At 37.8% G+C, this 16,146-nt stretch overlaps 1 protein-coding gene across 2 annotated transcripts in view; it reads right to left on the bottom strand.

The window, feature by feature from the left end:
* Positions 1-4,109: 4,109 nt before the first annotated feature.
* Positions 4,110-16,146, bottom strand: part of jbug (filamin-type immunoglobulin domains fbug) — a 258,097-nt gene continuing 246,060 nt past the window's right edge. For both annotated transcript variants that reach the window (XM_071586389.1, XM_071586391.1), the window contains 7 exons: positions 15,680-16,012; positions 15,224-15,362; positions 13,599-13,774; positions 11,900-12,034; positions 9,628-9,810; positions 7,132-7,313; positions 4,110-4,742 (listed from right to left, as the gene is read on the bottom strand). In XM_071586389.1, coding sequence (XP_071442490.1) covers positions 4,605-4,742; positions 7,132-7,313; positions 9,628-9,810; positions 11,900-12,034; positions 13,599-13,774; positions 15,224-15,362; positions 15,680-16,012 — 1,286 coding nt within the window. In that variant the 3' untranslated portion in view covers positions 4,110-4,604. The remainder of the gene's footprint in view (positions 4,743-7,131; positions 7,314-9,627; positions 9,811-11,899; positions 12,035-13,598; positions 13,775-15,223; positions 15,363-15,679; positions 16,013-16,146) is intronic.

The following is a 16,146-nucleotide window of genomic DNA, read 5'->3' as shown; positions in this document are numbered from 1 at the left end:
CCAGAAATGAGTAGTAGTAGTAGTTTTGAGGGGAGGCGACCGACAGCTAAGGTCATTTGCGCCATAGGGAATGGACAGGAAAGGATGAAGGGTGGACAGAAACCCGGCGTCGGCATTAGCCTACTATTTACGAAAGGCGCCAAGGGGTCCGCAGTTTAACGTCCCATCCGACGGACGGCGTACTCACTCAAAGTGCCCTCCACAAAGCACCTCAAGTAGGGATCGAGATACCTCTGAAAAATATTCAACACCGCCGGGATTTGAACCCGCGCCCTCAGGGTGGGAAGCCAGTACGTTAGCCCCCGCACCATCTCGATCCCCACCAGAAATGAGGCTCTAAAGAAACCCATTGGAGATTTTCAAAAGATCAGGAAGGAAGCCAACTCGAAAAATTAGTAACATTTATCAATGGCATGTCATCTTCAGGTCACTGACCTGCAGATGTGACTGAAACACTGGTTGTCATCTCAGCTCATTGGACACAAGGGGAAGAAGACATCCTTGCATCTTCCAACTCATCTTGCTGCGGAAACATTCATATGGATTTCTTTATAATGGTTAGATCCTGTAAATCATTCCCTTTTCCTCTTTTTCCAAAGTTAAATTAAAGTTTTTATGGTAGTAGTATTTAGGGGAGGCGACCGACTGCTGAGATCATTTGCGCCATATGGAATGGATAGGAAAGGATGAAGGGTGGAGAGAAACCCAGCTTTGGCATTAGCCTTCTCTTAACGAAAGGTGCCAAGGGGTCCGCAGCTTAACGTCCCGTCCGACGGACGGCATACTCACTCAAAGTGCCCTCCACAAAGCACCACAAGTAGGGATCAAGATTGAATTTTTTTATGTTGACTATTTAGGAATGAAAGAAAATTGTTAATGACAATAGCTGTTCCTCCAGCAACGTAAAATATCATTAACCTATAAACAATATATTACCAATAAAATACAATATTTACTAACTTATTAACTTGATTGGAGTCACTTTTTTTCTTCGGTATAATTCATAAAAATTTCTCTTAGTAAAGGAGGGAGAGTTGTACCAATCACCAATGTGTTGTGCTATTGTGATAATAGTCATGTTCTCAACATTATGCCCAAATCAAAAATAAACTCAAACATTCTCATTCAATATCTCAAAAGGTCCAATGAGCATTTCAAATGCAACAAATATTAACTTGATGAGGAGAGTGCATTAATGGCACCCTTGTGGAATCATGGTTTTCATAAAGGACACTACAGCAGTGGGTGGCATGTGGACAGGAGTGATGGCCACTATGGGGCAGATGTCACTCCTGTCGACCACTGGTCATCTGCCTCACCCATGCTGGTGCCCCTCATACCTTGGCGATGACCAGCGGGTGCTCCTAGGTCTGGGAGCTGGTGCTGCTGTGGTGCCGTGGGGGTTCCCAAACCTACCACAACTTCTTGCAGATCTCTACATGGCCCCTCCAGACCCTTTCTTCATCATACGGTGCACACAGGCATCAATCCCAGAAGAAGGGCCAATGTAATGCTATGCACAACAGGCCCTAAAACATGTAAATCTTGTCCTTTAATGTTAATAAAATGTAAAAGCTACATAATTAACGGTCAAGTTTTCTCTTTTGCAGATGTCTAATCTTCTCAGATCCGTCAACCTTTTTTGGGGCAAATTGAGAATCCACCGGGAATAATTCATGCATTGACAATATAATTACAACCAATGATGAACATAACTACAATGCCACTATCACCAGTTCCTGATCATATGGCCCTACTTTTCAGTTTCAAATGAAAAGCAGCAGTTGAAACCCAACCAAATGTACATCAGACCTATTACCTAGCATGGCCTTGGGGAATTTGAATGTTTACTTGGCGGTGTGGATTGGGCTAGTCTGCTTTCAATTAAGGTCAGCCAATCTAATTTTTTGGTATACTTTGATAGACTTGTTTCCTTCTTTAATCAGTCGTTTCCAATTAAAACAGCTCAACTTCACAAACATAATAAAACTGGTGGCTACTCATCCATTTCTAAGATACAACTACTACGGGAAAGTGTATTAAAAGTTCATCATGAAAATAAAACATTACCCTCAGATGCTCTAAAAAACACTATTAAAGGAGTATAATCCATCAGTAATAGAAGCAAAAGGTAATTCCAACACTTATTTAATCAACAGTGCCTGGACTTTAATTAGCAGGAATACAGGGACAACTAGAAATTTACACTCCCATTCATATTGATCCCAACACTTTTTTAACAGCTTCTTTATTAATTGTGTGAATATCGCATCATCAAGTATCAAAGTCCAAGATGCAGTCCTATGGCATCACTTACCAAGTATCCTATCTCTCCTCCAAAATTTCGAGGGCAATGAGTCACAACAAGGAACTCAATCCATGTAGTAATTTTTTTTAAATTCTACCACCCATGATATCATTGGCTTCTCAAACGATGTTATTAAGTATGTTATCCACTTAATTACACATCCACTCTCCATTCTTATTTCTCCTTTATAATCGATGCAACCTTTCATTCTGGAAGCTTCCCAGGCTCCTTGAAATTCTCTAAGGCTTAATACAGTTTTTTAAGAAGGTGATGGAACTGTTCCCAACAGCCATAGGCCCACCAGTATAATATCAGTGATTTCAAAAATAATTGAAACCTTTGCCTACATCCATATTCTGGAATCAACCTCTGTTTAGCCTTTTCCAGTCTGGATTTGACACACTGGGAAGTCCAAAAAACTTGCAAATGAATCAGTGGTCAAAAATATACTAACGGCATTAAAGGTAAACAATGTGTCTTACTCCCTCTTTGCGATCCAACTACAGCATTTGGCTGTGTTAATCACGCAACCCTCAAACTTACCCTTCAATATTATGGTATCCAAAATGGAGAACTCAAATTCATGGCATCATATTTTACGGATTGAAAGCAGATCATAACCTGTTTAACTCCTTATCTGTAAAACATGGAGTGCCTCAGGGGTCGGTCTTGGTCCTCTTGGTCCAAATTTAATTATTGGCCTAACATACAATCTCTCGGTAGACAGACTGATATAGGTAGAAGATACAACTCTAATTCAGACATTTAACAATACCAGTGACATCAAGCATCTTGCTTCACAGTCACAAATAAAATAAAAATGCCAGTTTACAGTTGAATATCTCTTCCTGAATGAGGATACAAGATCTTATAAGCTGTCTTACAAATGTCAATTAAAAATATGATCCTCTAAATCTACTCGGTTTCAATATTGATGGGAAGTTAACTTGGAATTCACATGTTTTCATGTCAATAAAAATCTTTCCAGGGCTTTCTCCTTGCCAAGGAAACTTCAAACCTTTATGAGTGAAGACTAAATAAGAGCAACTCTACAAGGTATCCTCTAAAAGAAAGCAGAAAACCTCTGGAGGCATGCTCATAAAGCTGTGCCAATACTTATGCTTTAGAAAAGGGAAATGAGAATTCTAAGCAATTCTGGGCTAAGTGAACATTTCAGGCCAATATTCAAAAACCTGAAAATTTTAACTATCTACAGTCTGTTTCTGCTACTCAGTTTCATGCAAATTAATTCCAATCTGTTCCTCAGTTTACTCATATGACACAAGATCAAAACACAATAATAATATAAGCAAGTATAGCATGTCTACAACCTACGGTCAATTGGACAACCTGGCAATAAAATTATTCAATAAAATGCCAAGCAAGGCCTTCTCAGTAAACACATTAGGTTCAAATAAATTAATTGAAAAACGGTTGAGTACCAACCCACTGCACTCCATCAGTGAGTATTTCCAGCTGGGCTTTTAATCTATTTTATTTTAAATGCATTTTTGCCCATTCTATACTTGCTTATGGTCTTATTATATCATTGTACTGCTTGACGATATCCATATGCATATTGCCATAGTATGGATGAATATAGATTATGATTATGAAGGATGGTATACTTGGATCAGAATGCTCTCTACATAGCATGTCTAGAGTGAAAATATGGTTTAGGATACCACAAATAAATTCTGCCACCACTTAGCATTGAACCCAGTCCCACAGAATGAAAGCTCATTAAACTAGCCAATGTACATAAAAATCAAAAATTAAGTTGTTTTTAAAATGTATTTTACATACAGATAATATACATTGTCTATGTAAACCAGTAATTCCACCACCACTGGCAGTTAAAAAGACATTTATAATACAAAACTTTTTAAACTGGTACCATGTTTATATCCCAGCAAGGTTGAATATTTCCTCATGTACATACTTCGAAGATAAAAAGAAACAGAATCATAATTATGAGGCTCCACCTTTGTCCACATGGTTTCAATTTCAGTTGGCTTAAATGAAGCCAGCTCAAGTAAATATTATTCACATATGTGTACTGACAGTGATTTATTTATGAATATTTCTTCTCATCTGTCATACATACAGCGAGTAAAGATCAGAAGTATATTTCTGAACTTCAGTCACTGTCCAGTCTAAGAATTCCGTGATGATAATAATTTAACCATCTGTAGATGTATTATTATCAACCACCATATTCTTAATAAAGTTTCTGGGGAATGTGATTAATAAGTTCCTCATGCTAAGAAACTTTCATTTTTATGGCACACTCAAGCTATAAAAGAGCCTGCGATGACCCACGCCATGATGAGGTGTGTCCAAAGTTCATGTGAGCATATCCTGTCGAGTATCCTATGCTCCCATAAGGATCAAGCGTTCCAGTACCCATTCCACTTGATGGCATTGGAGAACCCTGAAAAAAACAAAAGCAGAAGGCTCAAGTCAAAGGTACACTCCACTGAATCATCCATCAACATCGAATAGTAATTTATGCCCCAATAATTACTTAAGTACATAGAAACCAGGCTATTGCAGAGGTGCCCCATCTGAGAGACTAAGCCCTTCTCGCACTGCCGAACTTTTGGTGTCATAAATTTTGGCATCTCACAAAGTCCACAAATTACTCAGCAGCTCCACTAAATTTTAATGTGCCAAGAATCATGAAGCAAAACCGAACAAAACATGTACTATGTTTTCACAAGCCAGAGAAAATTGCAAATGAGACCCTTTTCATTGAAGGAAAAGGATCATAAATTGGGGGAGGGGAGATTACTTCCCATACTTTGTAGTGTGCTAGTCCGCTACTTGTGGGGAAGGACTCCTCATTTTGGAGCCAGTGGTGGTAGAATTGTACTCTGCGCCAATAAGGAGCATGATAAAATGTCAGAAGCTTTGTATTTGTTCTTTTGCACAGACAACTACCCCATTACACATGGCCCCATGCATGAATGGGTAAACAACTCATCCCAATGCGCTCCATTCTACCATCACTGCTGATATATAAAACCATTGACAATACACAATCTACATCCCAGATAAAACATGCATGGGTAATTAAAAATGTACAGTATTACATCAGATTTTATTAGAGCAAACTAAGAGGATCATTCACTAATTCTTGATAAAATCCAAGAGATGGTGCTAGCAGTATTGTAGAAGGTTTGCTTTTAGTTAGCCTCATTTCTCACTAAAATGCTGTTTAAGTTTCAGCTAAATCCATCACATGTTTTTGTTTTCATAATTGATTGAAGCAACAAGCTTTTGTTTATTTAGAAAAATAGAAAAACAATGAGTTTTGCGCCGTGATTAATTACTTCTGTTTAAAAGGGTTAACACTGAAAGAGATCAAAGCAGAGTTGGATGAAGTCCATGGCTCATCTGCTCCTGACTTTGCGACTGTTCACAATTGGGTTAGTGACTGTACATCCACAAATGATGAACATTGTTTGGGACATCTAGAGGAAGCGACTTCCCCCGACATTTATGTTGAAATCCATAATATGGTTTTGAGTGATCAATGTATCCTAGCCAAGAAATAGTCAAGGCCACAGGTATATCAGAAGATAAAACAAATTCAGTTTTGCAAGAAATATTGGGTGTGAAAAAAATCTTGGCAAGCCACGTTTGCTGTCAATGTAGAATAAATGCGAGTGTGTGGTCAATTTGGAGGCTGGTTTGGTCCTGTTCCATTGCAACCCTGATGAATTTCTGCATTGATATGTAACTGTGGATACACTACTACACTCCAGAGACATAGGAAAAGTCAAAACAGGGTTTTTAAGTGAGAGCAAATACACGCACCAGCACAGTTTTTGAGATCAAGTTAAAAGAATGGAGGGCTGTGAAGTACATCTATTTTAGGATTAAAATACTGATAATGTTAGGTCAACTCCACTTTCAATGTGGGTTCAATGTGGTGTAAGTTGGTGACAATTTGGAGCTAAGCATCAATTTTCAATTTCATTTCTTGGTTCAAGTAATTCTCATAATTGGAAAGATGTCAATTTCACATCATGAAAAAATGCATTTTATAAATATTTCTTATTTTCAAATGATCAATAAACGTTATTAATTGATATATTATGGTCATATTGATTTAAAATTTTTGTTGGGTTTTACACGCATGCCTGTGGTCAAATCAATTCCATTTTCATTTGAGGAGGAATGTAATAAATTGAATATGGCAATTTATGTCCCAAATAGCCTTCCAGTATTTCATTGGTATTTATAGCATTTTCATACTATATTGGTATACATTATTTTCATTGGTATTTGGCCACTCTGAACTAGATGAGTCCCATAGTTGTGATTTAGTAATTTCAGGAGTTGCCATTTATGCAGATAAAACAACACTGTGGTAATAATGTACATAATTTTGCAAAAGCAGAACTATAACTGGAAATTATAGAGTTAAATGGTTCTCTAAGGACTGATTCCCCCACAGCTTGCTTTTTTGTCCTGGAACCATTAGACCATATTATGAACCAGTTCATGAACAAACCCTTTGTTTCTATCATTCCCTTCCAGTATCAAAACTGAACCCTGACAATGCTCAAAACATTTTGTCCACAACTGAATCCTCTGACTCAAGGAACAGTTTCTATATAGGATATAGCAGATATAGCATAAGTGAAACTGAAATCAAATATGATTCCCGTTTGCCTCCCTGATATCAACATGGGTGTCACATGCTTTTAAATTTTAACGTTAATCTTTACAATATATGCTTCTGTTTGCAGACTTACTCTGGATTTGCTAATTCCCAAAGCTCAAGCAAAGTTTATTGTTGTGAATTTACTCACCTGAAGGAAACGAGTGAGCTCTTCCTGAGTGTCAAAGATCCAGACATGGAATGGGGAGCCAGGAACGTGCTCTCCAGCCCACTTAACCTCAATTCTGTAATCACCGGGCTCCGTGGGGTCAAACTTGCATAAAATTGTCCGGTCTCGATGACTTTCTCTTTGCATTTCCACTCGGAAGGCCCCTAAAATGTAAGATTCAGTATGATATGCAAAGTTCAAGATAAAAGCAAAGGGAAAGGAAATATAATTCCATTTTTTGTGCATAACAAACAAGAGAGTACAAAATATAAGATTTAAAACATGCCTAATCTTAAGAGTGTGTGATCGGTGGAAACAAAAAATTTTTCACAAATTTCACAAATACGTTTCCATCAAAATGAAATCTTATCATACAACTATGAAACATCTAGGGTTAAATTAGACTAAATGGAGCAGCCAGTTTTTGATGCAGAGTGTTAAGGAGGGATGAGGGGGGCAGAATGAAATTTAAATGAGAAATTGGGCTGAAAAGGCAATTGGGCTCAGCGCCTATGACTACATTGGCCGAAGAGCAACCTGGTGTGTTTGCCATGCTGGGTCAAAAGGATGCGTGTAATGTATTTAGAGATGAGGGGAGAGGTGGGGTGGGGATGGGTTGCAGCAGGAGGGGAGGTGGAAATGGCTAGGGACAGATAAAAGACATGCGATCCAATTGAAAACTTGAAGACAATGCTAACAAACCTTTACCTGGAGCTTTCAGAGGACTGGTTCTAGGGAAACGAGAGATAACAGTCAATAATGCACAAGAAGACAACCAGAGTAGAGCATGGAGCCAGAATGTCTCCAGTGTGCCCATGTTCAAGAGAGTATTATTTTCTAGCTGGTAGTTGTAAGAATAAAGTGAAATGATGAGCAAATGATGAGTCTTATTGAATTCACATTTCCTGTAGACGACATCATGTAGAAAATGGAAACATCATCATAACACTCACTGCATTCTATGAATCAACCATGAGAGGTTGTGTGGCTACAGCATGGGAAAAACAGATTTCCTTTCCATGCATTTGCAAAGGTACTGAAGTTAAATGGGAAATGGATGATTTAAAAGAATTATAGAACAAGTATATGAAAATAAACAAGGCTTTGAAAAGCACGAGAACAATGATATAAGTTTGGCACTGCTTGTAAGAGTGAACATAGCTTCTCAGTTAAGTGAAGCATACAATATTATGGTAAAGAACCACAATAGAGAAGTAAGAAAACAACATGGCAATACTCTTTAAAATAATTGTTTGCACCAAATGTTTTGGAAATTTGAAAGAGCCTAAAAGAGATCATAGTAAGTTTCAACCCAGGTACCTTTATTTTTATTTTTTTGCGAATCATAAAAAATTAAAAATAATAAAATGAAGAAAAAACTTGAGAAAACTGTTTGCTACCGTGCAGCTCACTATATTAGAATTGAAAAGATCGGTCCAGGTCTTCCTGGGGCGACATCCATCAGCCACCATTGATTTCTGAAGGGAAGTGTTATTACAAATGCCCTTAATTTATTTTGTGTTCACAGTTTATGCTTTAGTCCTAAAAGATGTTCACATGTTTTTTAGAATATCAATTCATCCCCATTCCATCTTTGAGGGGCACACTATATTCCAGGGTCAAAACTTTGGCAATGCATTATTGATAAGCTATGGTGTTTCAATCACTCAAGAATCTTTTATTTAATTTGTACAATAAAACTCAAAATCAAAATTTTTGATTGATTAGAGTCAGTTCACCTGATTGTGATTCAACAAGTTTCAACCAGATTTTGATCCAATAGACCAAGATCTCCATTCAGCTTTCACACAAGTCAATTCAGTTCTGGTTCCCTTGGCTTCTGGTCTGTAAGTAATTGATGAATGTGAGCCCATTTGCTCACATTCATCAATCACATACTGAATGGGCCAATGGGCTGATTGTCACTATCCAAACCTTCATGTTATCTTATAAAATTAGACCCTGCATTTACAAATCACAACTAATGATGTAATATCAAAACAATTAGGGATTTGGTGGAGTGCAAAATTGGGTGTATGGCATCCAAAATACATCGATGAGATGGAACTTCAACTTTTGGCAAATCCTCTCAACAAATGAGAGTCTGCCAATATCTGGACTTCAGACAGTCAAAAGAAGGGATATGGGGGTGAAGGAAAGTGTCATAGATGAGAGATTAATATAGTAAATAGTTTTACCTCTCATGATAATGCTCTGCCATTAAATAAACCACCCGGAATCCAATTTCCCTTTCTCATTATCACTAAACCTTCAGACCTGGCAGTGTCATTTCATCAACATGAATTTCTTTCATGTTACACCTTATCATGGCACTAATTTCACCATTTGAAAACCTCCTGTGTTTTGATGCAAAGGGTGAACATATGAATACACTATTGAGTTGACTTTATTATGAACTCCTTCCATCGAATCCCATAATTCAGACTGCCAGGGTACACTACAGGTGACGGTTCTCACCTTTGGGTCCTCGCACCCGGACGGTCAGCTGCCCAGCTCCAGCACCACGGGTGTCACACACGAATCGAGACTCAAAAGTGGCCAATACACCATGATCAACACCAGGTCCATGAACTCTAACACGACTTGCATCTGGACCTCCACTGACTCTTAGGCCAAATGGACTGCCACCAACGTGTTCACCTGGAAGAGTCAACATTTGTAATTATGTACTGCATCCGTCTGCTGCTCCCTGAATAGAAGCTCTCCCCAGATTTCAGCCCTTCTCCCAATAATATTCTAAAATTTTTCAAGAAAAGTACAACTTTTGCACATTTAAATTGAAGTTTTCACAGCATGTAGAGCCAAAGAGAACTTTTACATTACTGTATTTGGGTTGAGAAAAATTAATAGCATGCTACTCTAGGAATGGTGCAGTCTCTTAGTCATATGCTATGTATGCAATTTTGTCATGGCTACGCTGCTCTTTCAAAAAGATTTTTTTATTATTCATCAATCAGCTAATTAACTCTTCCTTTATGGTTCTTATGCAACTCAGAAGAGTGGTGAGTTCACATGTTTGCTAAAATCATGTGAGCAAATTTCTATTTCATTGGCAACATTAGCATTCAAACCGTTGAAGATAGAAAACAGTCATCAAAATCAGATTTACACCAGCTTCAATGATTCTGTTAATTGGATGGAGGAATTTACACAATAGTAATTCAAAGAAATTTAATTGGAACTTATTTTAATTACAAAGAAAATAAAAATTGATTTCCTCAAAGACAGCCCTAAAATAAAAAATAATTTTTCTCGGGCTTACATTTAAACTCATTCATGACGATTTTATAATATATCATGGAAAAAACATCAACTTGTACATGGGCAGATATGGATGGCACTCACAGAAAAGATAAAGAGCAGACATCAGTTTGAAAATCTGTCCATACAATTTCTTTTCCCAAGCAATTTGTGTGAGAGCATTCAATGGGATGGAAATAATAGTAATGGGACAAACATTTTCCAATCAACCAGACAAGATATGTTTTAATCAAATCCAAGCTTTGCAATATCACTTATCATTGCAGTTCACATTCATAGACATACTGGACTATCCTTTCGTACACCTGACATTTCAGGGAGGGCCAATAGAAGGGTCGGGATGTGTCTTATTATTAAATTTTCTTAAAGTTAGTGGGAGAGATTCAGGATTCTAATATAAGGTCTGTTATTACATTATTCCATCCATTGCTTTATGTCAATTATGTCAACAATTACATCAAAAACTCATTTCATTGAACCATAACCACCAAAGAAGATAATGAGCAAATATTCACTATTGACACTGCCATTTTAAAATTGTTGAAGCATTAATTAATCCATTAAAGATTGTTTAAAATATTGCTTAATTTCATTTTTCATTCTAAATTTCATATTCTAATGATAAAACATTCTAACAATTAAAGAGCAGTGTACTTCTTCACTAAAAACATACAATTTAGCAGATCAGATATTACAGTGAAATAATACTTTAATCACACTCAAATGAAATTATTTTATTTTTTTAGAAATAGATGCCTGTTTGATATCAAGAATAGTTCCATTGATAACATAGTAAAGAGTAGGGGTCATATCTTACAGAGTCAAACACAGGGGAGGGCAAAAATGAGCTTAGATAATTTAATAAAGGCCCTCGGCATGTGTGATAAATAAATGTTTCAGAAGAATTGCAAATGTGAATGAAAGTATGTCTGGAGTACTTTTATGGGAATGATCTCTCATGGTGGAATTGCCAGGTAGAGATCACAATGCCACTCAAAAACATCTGCCGGGATTTCAGCCCGGGCCATCTGGGTAGGAAGACAGTACATTAGCCACTCCCGATTCCCAAAAACAACTGTTGTACTCCCATTTGATGCCCTCACAATCTTCATCAATCCAAATCAGGCCATGGTAAAGAGTCTGGAGATTTAGTGATGTAATAACAAATGAAGAGTTTCATCATGTTCACAAAATATGATCAACATTTGTGGAGAAATAAGCAATTGAAAATTTAAATAATTATAGTACTCTTAAAATTTCTTAATATTTAAAATATTGCATTGGATAAATGATTAACTATGCTGTCAAAGTGGCCCTTTTTGCTAAAGAGAGGAATGCAGTCTTCAACAAGTCAACCAGAAATGAGAAAGCCAAAAATGGACATTGAGGCAAGGTACCATTCAATTGAGAGTCCCCATTTCAAAAGGAGGCCACACATTGACCTTGAACATTATGATCAATCACCCACCTCCATATTTGATGGCAAGACTGTGTCGACCAGCCTCTTGAGGTTTGACATTTAATGTAAACGTTCCATCTCCATGGTCGTACAACTCACAATAGGCAACTTTGGAAGGACCCACACACTGTGCTGTAAGTTCGCCTAGAAAGCAATCAACACAATATTGTATTATTTTCTACCATACATATGACCTACGAAACTGACATCATATGGATGAGTACAACTAGAATGATTCCACTTATTCAATAAACAGAACTGATGTTTCCCCACCATTTACAACAAATTGCTCAGTTCCTGCTGGCTTTCCTATTGTTCTGAATTATTTAAAACCCTGGATGTACACATTTTCATTCTTAATGTTCCCAGTATTTATACATGTTTCTTCCAGATTTTCTAAATACTTTAACATTTCTGAATATCTGACATGTGCTACCAAGTTATTTAGAACAATTTGCAACTTAGTTTCATTATCATATATGTGGAATGGGTCGCGTTAGTCCAGTGGGTAGAGCGTTGGACTACTGACCGGAGGGTCCCGGGTTCGATTCCTGGGCAAGGCACTCTGGGCACCTGCAGCTCCACCCAAGCTAAAGTGATTTTTCGGGTACCAGGTCTTCCTGGGAAACCATAACCGGCACAGGGAAAGGAACTGGCCCCTTACCCTGATGTGTGAATTTCACACGCCGTGTAGGGCTTAGTACTGGGTGATCTCTACCATCACCTACTAAACCGACCTTCGGGTTGATTACTGTGTTTATGGTTATATGTGGAATGCAGTTGACTTACAGTTAGGATGTTCCTTGGTAGAATTTGTTCCCTGTTAGCATAGCATTAGCATTCCTTCAGGCCCCAGTGCTAAACCATTTAAATAAATGCAGTTAGCACTTTTTGGTTATCTCTTTCATACATTTGGTAAAAGATAAAAATTAAATGTTATCCATGTGCAAGTAGGACACCCAGTAAATGTTATTATTAAAAACTATGAAATTGAATCATGAAAAATGAAAACCATTTGGTAGACTTTTTTCTACTGAGCAGTTTTGACACTGAATGCCATTTTCAACGTGTCTGGCAAATCAGTCATCATTTGTATGTATAAGCAAGCAGTGGAGATGGAGGAGGATTTGGTTTTTGGGTTCTGAGAGAGGAAGTTATTTATTACTCATTTTATTACGTAATTTGTAAGTGAAACCTTTGGAAGCAGGCTAATGTCTAGGAGCAGAGAGTGGGACTGGAACACGTGGACATTACAAAGGGATAAATAAGGTTAGTCCCCAAGTGTTATTGGGGAAGGGGGTTAATTTGAGTATGTTGGAGGGATGCTAGACTTATCTCCATGGCCGCCTATGCTAGCCTGGTTTTTACTTTTACCCATACTTGAGTGAGTTTTTAGGTGGGCCAAGCATTTTTTTTCATCATTACCACAATTTATATTTTTACCCAAGGTCCCTAGAAGTGTAAGAATAAGGTGTTCTAATGACGGTAGAGAGAGAAACTTTACACTTCCACATGAAGATTTATTACTTCACTCAACCATGGTTTCCATGATGCGCAGTATCTGAACACAGTCATGTGAAGTAATAAATCTTTAAGTGGAAGTGCAAAGTTTTTTTCTTTACCCTCATCTTGAAGGAATTCCACAAAGTTAAGCCTGAAACTGTTATGTTTATCAGGTGTTCTAATGTTTACGGTGACAATTACAAACCTGGCCCCGCCCTGCGAGTGTCGATGAAACTCCTGATTTCATTGCCAAGGACGCCTGTCTTCAGTCCCTCACCAGAGCACACGACCTGTGAGGCCTCAGCACCACCTGCAGAGGAGTCCCCTCCCGCAGACATGGCAGGAGAGACAATCACCTTCAATGGACAACCCCTCACTTGCCTGAAATACCATATTTAACTATTAATAGTGTGCAAACAGAGACATTTTCTCTTTTTAATTAAAAATGACTGAATTTTTGTAAGACCCTGTACTCAACATTTTGCCTATTTCACAAATGCATTATCACCAGTATACTCGTATTTTGATATTTTTTTACCAAACCAGTTTGTGTGCAAGAATTATTCAAATAAAGTTATAAATATGCCGTTTAGAATCATGTTTACATTTTCTTCTATTGCTGAGTGCAGCAACCAGGAATGCAAACTATTTATAAAAACAAAAAAATCTAAATAAATAGTTTATTCATTATAATTAATTAATTAATTATAAATTTAAATAAAAAATAAATTAATTATTAATAGTTCATTAATAAATACTTATGGTAAGTACCTAATTCTTTTTCACAAGAAAGCTGTCTAGAGATATTTGTTTTTGCTGATACTTCAAAATTTTTTTAAAATGCCACTAAGAATTATCATTAATAAAATTTCTGGCGTGCCTGGCCACCACCTTATCAGGCTGATGTGTCATATATATGGTTTAATGCAACAGTTTCCCCATGACCTCCACATAACCTTTTGCCTGTTGTTTTGGACTCGGCACTTCTTGAAGGCTCATGGCGTTTCTGAATGGTAAGCATGCAGGGGTTTAATCTTCCGATTACTGCTTGCACTTGCAAAAAGTAGCAGCATGAGATGGCCTTTAATTTATCCATATTAAAAGCAACCTGTCAACATTGTTGAGAATACATTATCATTGCATAGATATTCTTCCCACTCTCTCTGAAGCATCTATCTTCTTAGTCTTGCCCTTGTTCTTGAAGAAAATGCAAATTGTTTATGCATGCACTAGATCAACCACACTCACACCCTCGCTCCTGATTTTACATCATTTTACTTTTCATTTCTGCAGTTATTTTTGTTCTCTTCTTCAGGGATATTTTTTAAACTTTGCTCAAAATGTTATTAAGCTTTGGACAAAAAATCGCAAATAATATGTCTGAACACAAGTTTGGAAAAATATGTGATCACCATTGACACTATGGCACTAAACACAGACTGAAGTAGCAGGCCTGCAATCTTTATGGCAATCCCCCTCTCCTAAACACCCGTTAGGCAAAAAGTCACTCATTATTTGAGTAATTTCCGGGACAAGCAATTTTGCTAGTTATACGAATTACTCGCTATCTGAGGTGCTAATTAATCTAGGTTCCACTGTACTCAGTCTTTTCCCTTCGATTGAGAAAGGTGTTCTTGTCACAGAGATATTCAAAAACAAAATTGTAAGTCCCTTTTAATACATTTCTTAGTTTTACATGCCATTGCCACTCTTGCGACTAACCTTATTTTCACTTTTAAGAACATTTTCCACACACACATGTAGGAAGGAATTTTGATGAATGTGGCATCTGGAATTTATGGTATTCAATGCTTATTGTGCCATCCTTACCTATCTGACCACATGACATTCAGCAAGTGTGGCCCTGGAACACTGGGAGTGTATGTAGCCTTATGAATTCCACTGCCCATGTTGGTCACCCTAACTGGAACATCTGATTTCATTCCCGTCAAACTGACCTCTGGCCGGCCTTGAAGAAGAACAAATATGAAAACAGAAATTGAATGCATGTCACTAATTGAACTATGAAACTAAATCGATCAGAAATTGAATGAATGAACGAAGGAATGAATTTTGAATACGATGATGGAGTGAAATGGCTGGAATGAACACCAAAATGGCTATTACTATTCTTTCTGATAATGCAATAGTGCAAAAATTTTGGAGAGGCATTTCAAACTGATAAGTGTTGCATTAAATAGCATATAGGAGGTACCAAATGTCTGATGTAGTCAATTCTATTACTTATTTTCAATTTCTATGGATTATTGGGTGAAGTGTTGTTACCTGGCCCAGCTCTGGACCCGTCGATGATGAACTCTGATTCTTCCCCGCACTGGGCCCCTGCGAGGCCTCGCCCTGTCAGAACCACCCGAACGGGAGTGCCATCGCTTGCAGAAGAGGGAGTGGTGCCCACTTGGGTGGCCACGCACTGCATGGGGGACCTGGGGAGGGGTTTGCCTGCAAAACTGAGGCTGAGAGTGTGGTCACCTGGCTCCCTTGGGGTGAGCAGCAATCTCACGCGACCCCGAGCTGCCCCCAAAGTCCCTCCCCCAACAGCTTCCAAGGCCACTGGAACACTCGCTCCTGAGGGACCTGTAAATTCAGCTGTCAGCTGACCTGCAGAGGCAAGAGAGGGACAAGTGACCAAGGTAGAACTCAATTGAAAATTAATATCCCACACAGATAGGAACAATACACATGTGTAATTTCAAAGAAGAAAATTAAGAAGTTGGGTCAAAATCAAAAAGAGA

Source organism: Hetaerina americana, unplaced genomic scaffold, assembly GCF_022747635.1.
Source record: "Hetaerina americana unplaced genomic scaffold, ioHetAmer1.1.p SCAF_22, whole genome shotgun sequence".
In the NCBI taxonomy this organism is placed as follows: Eukaryota; Metazoa; Arthropoda; class Insecta; order Odonata; family Calopterygidae; genus Hetaerina; species Hetaerina americana.
The sequence above is the reverse complement of the archived record's forward strand: the minus strand, read 5'-3'. Positions and strand labels throughout refer to the sequence as shown.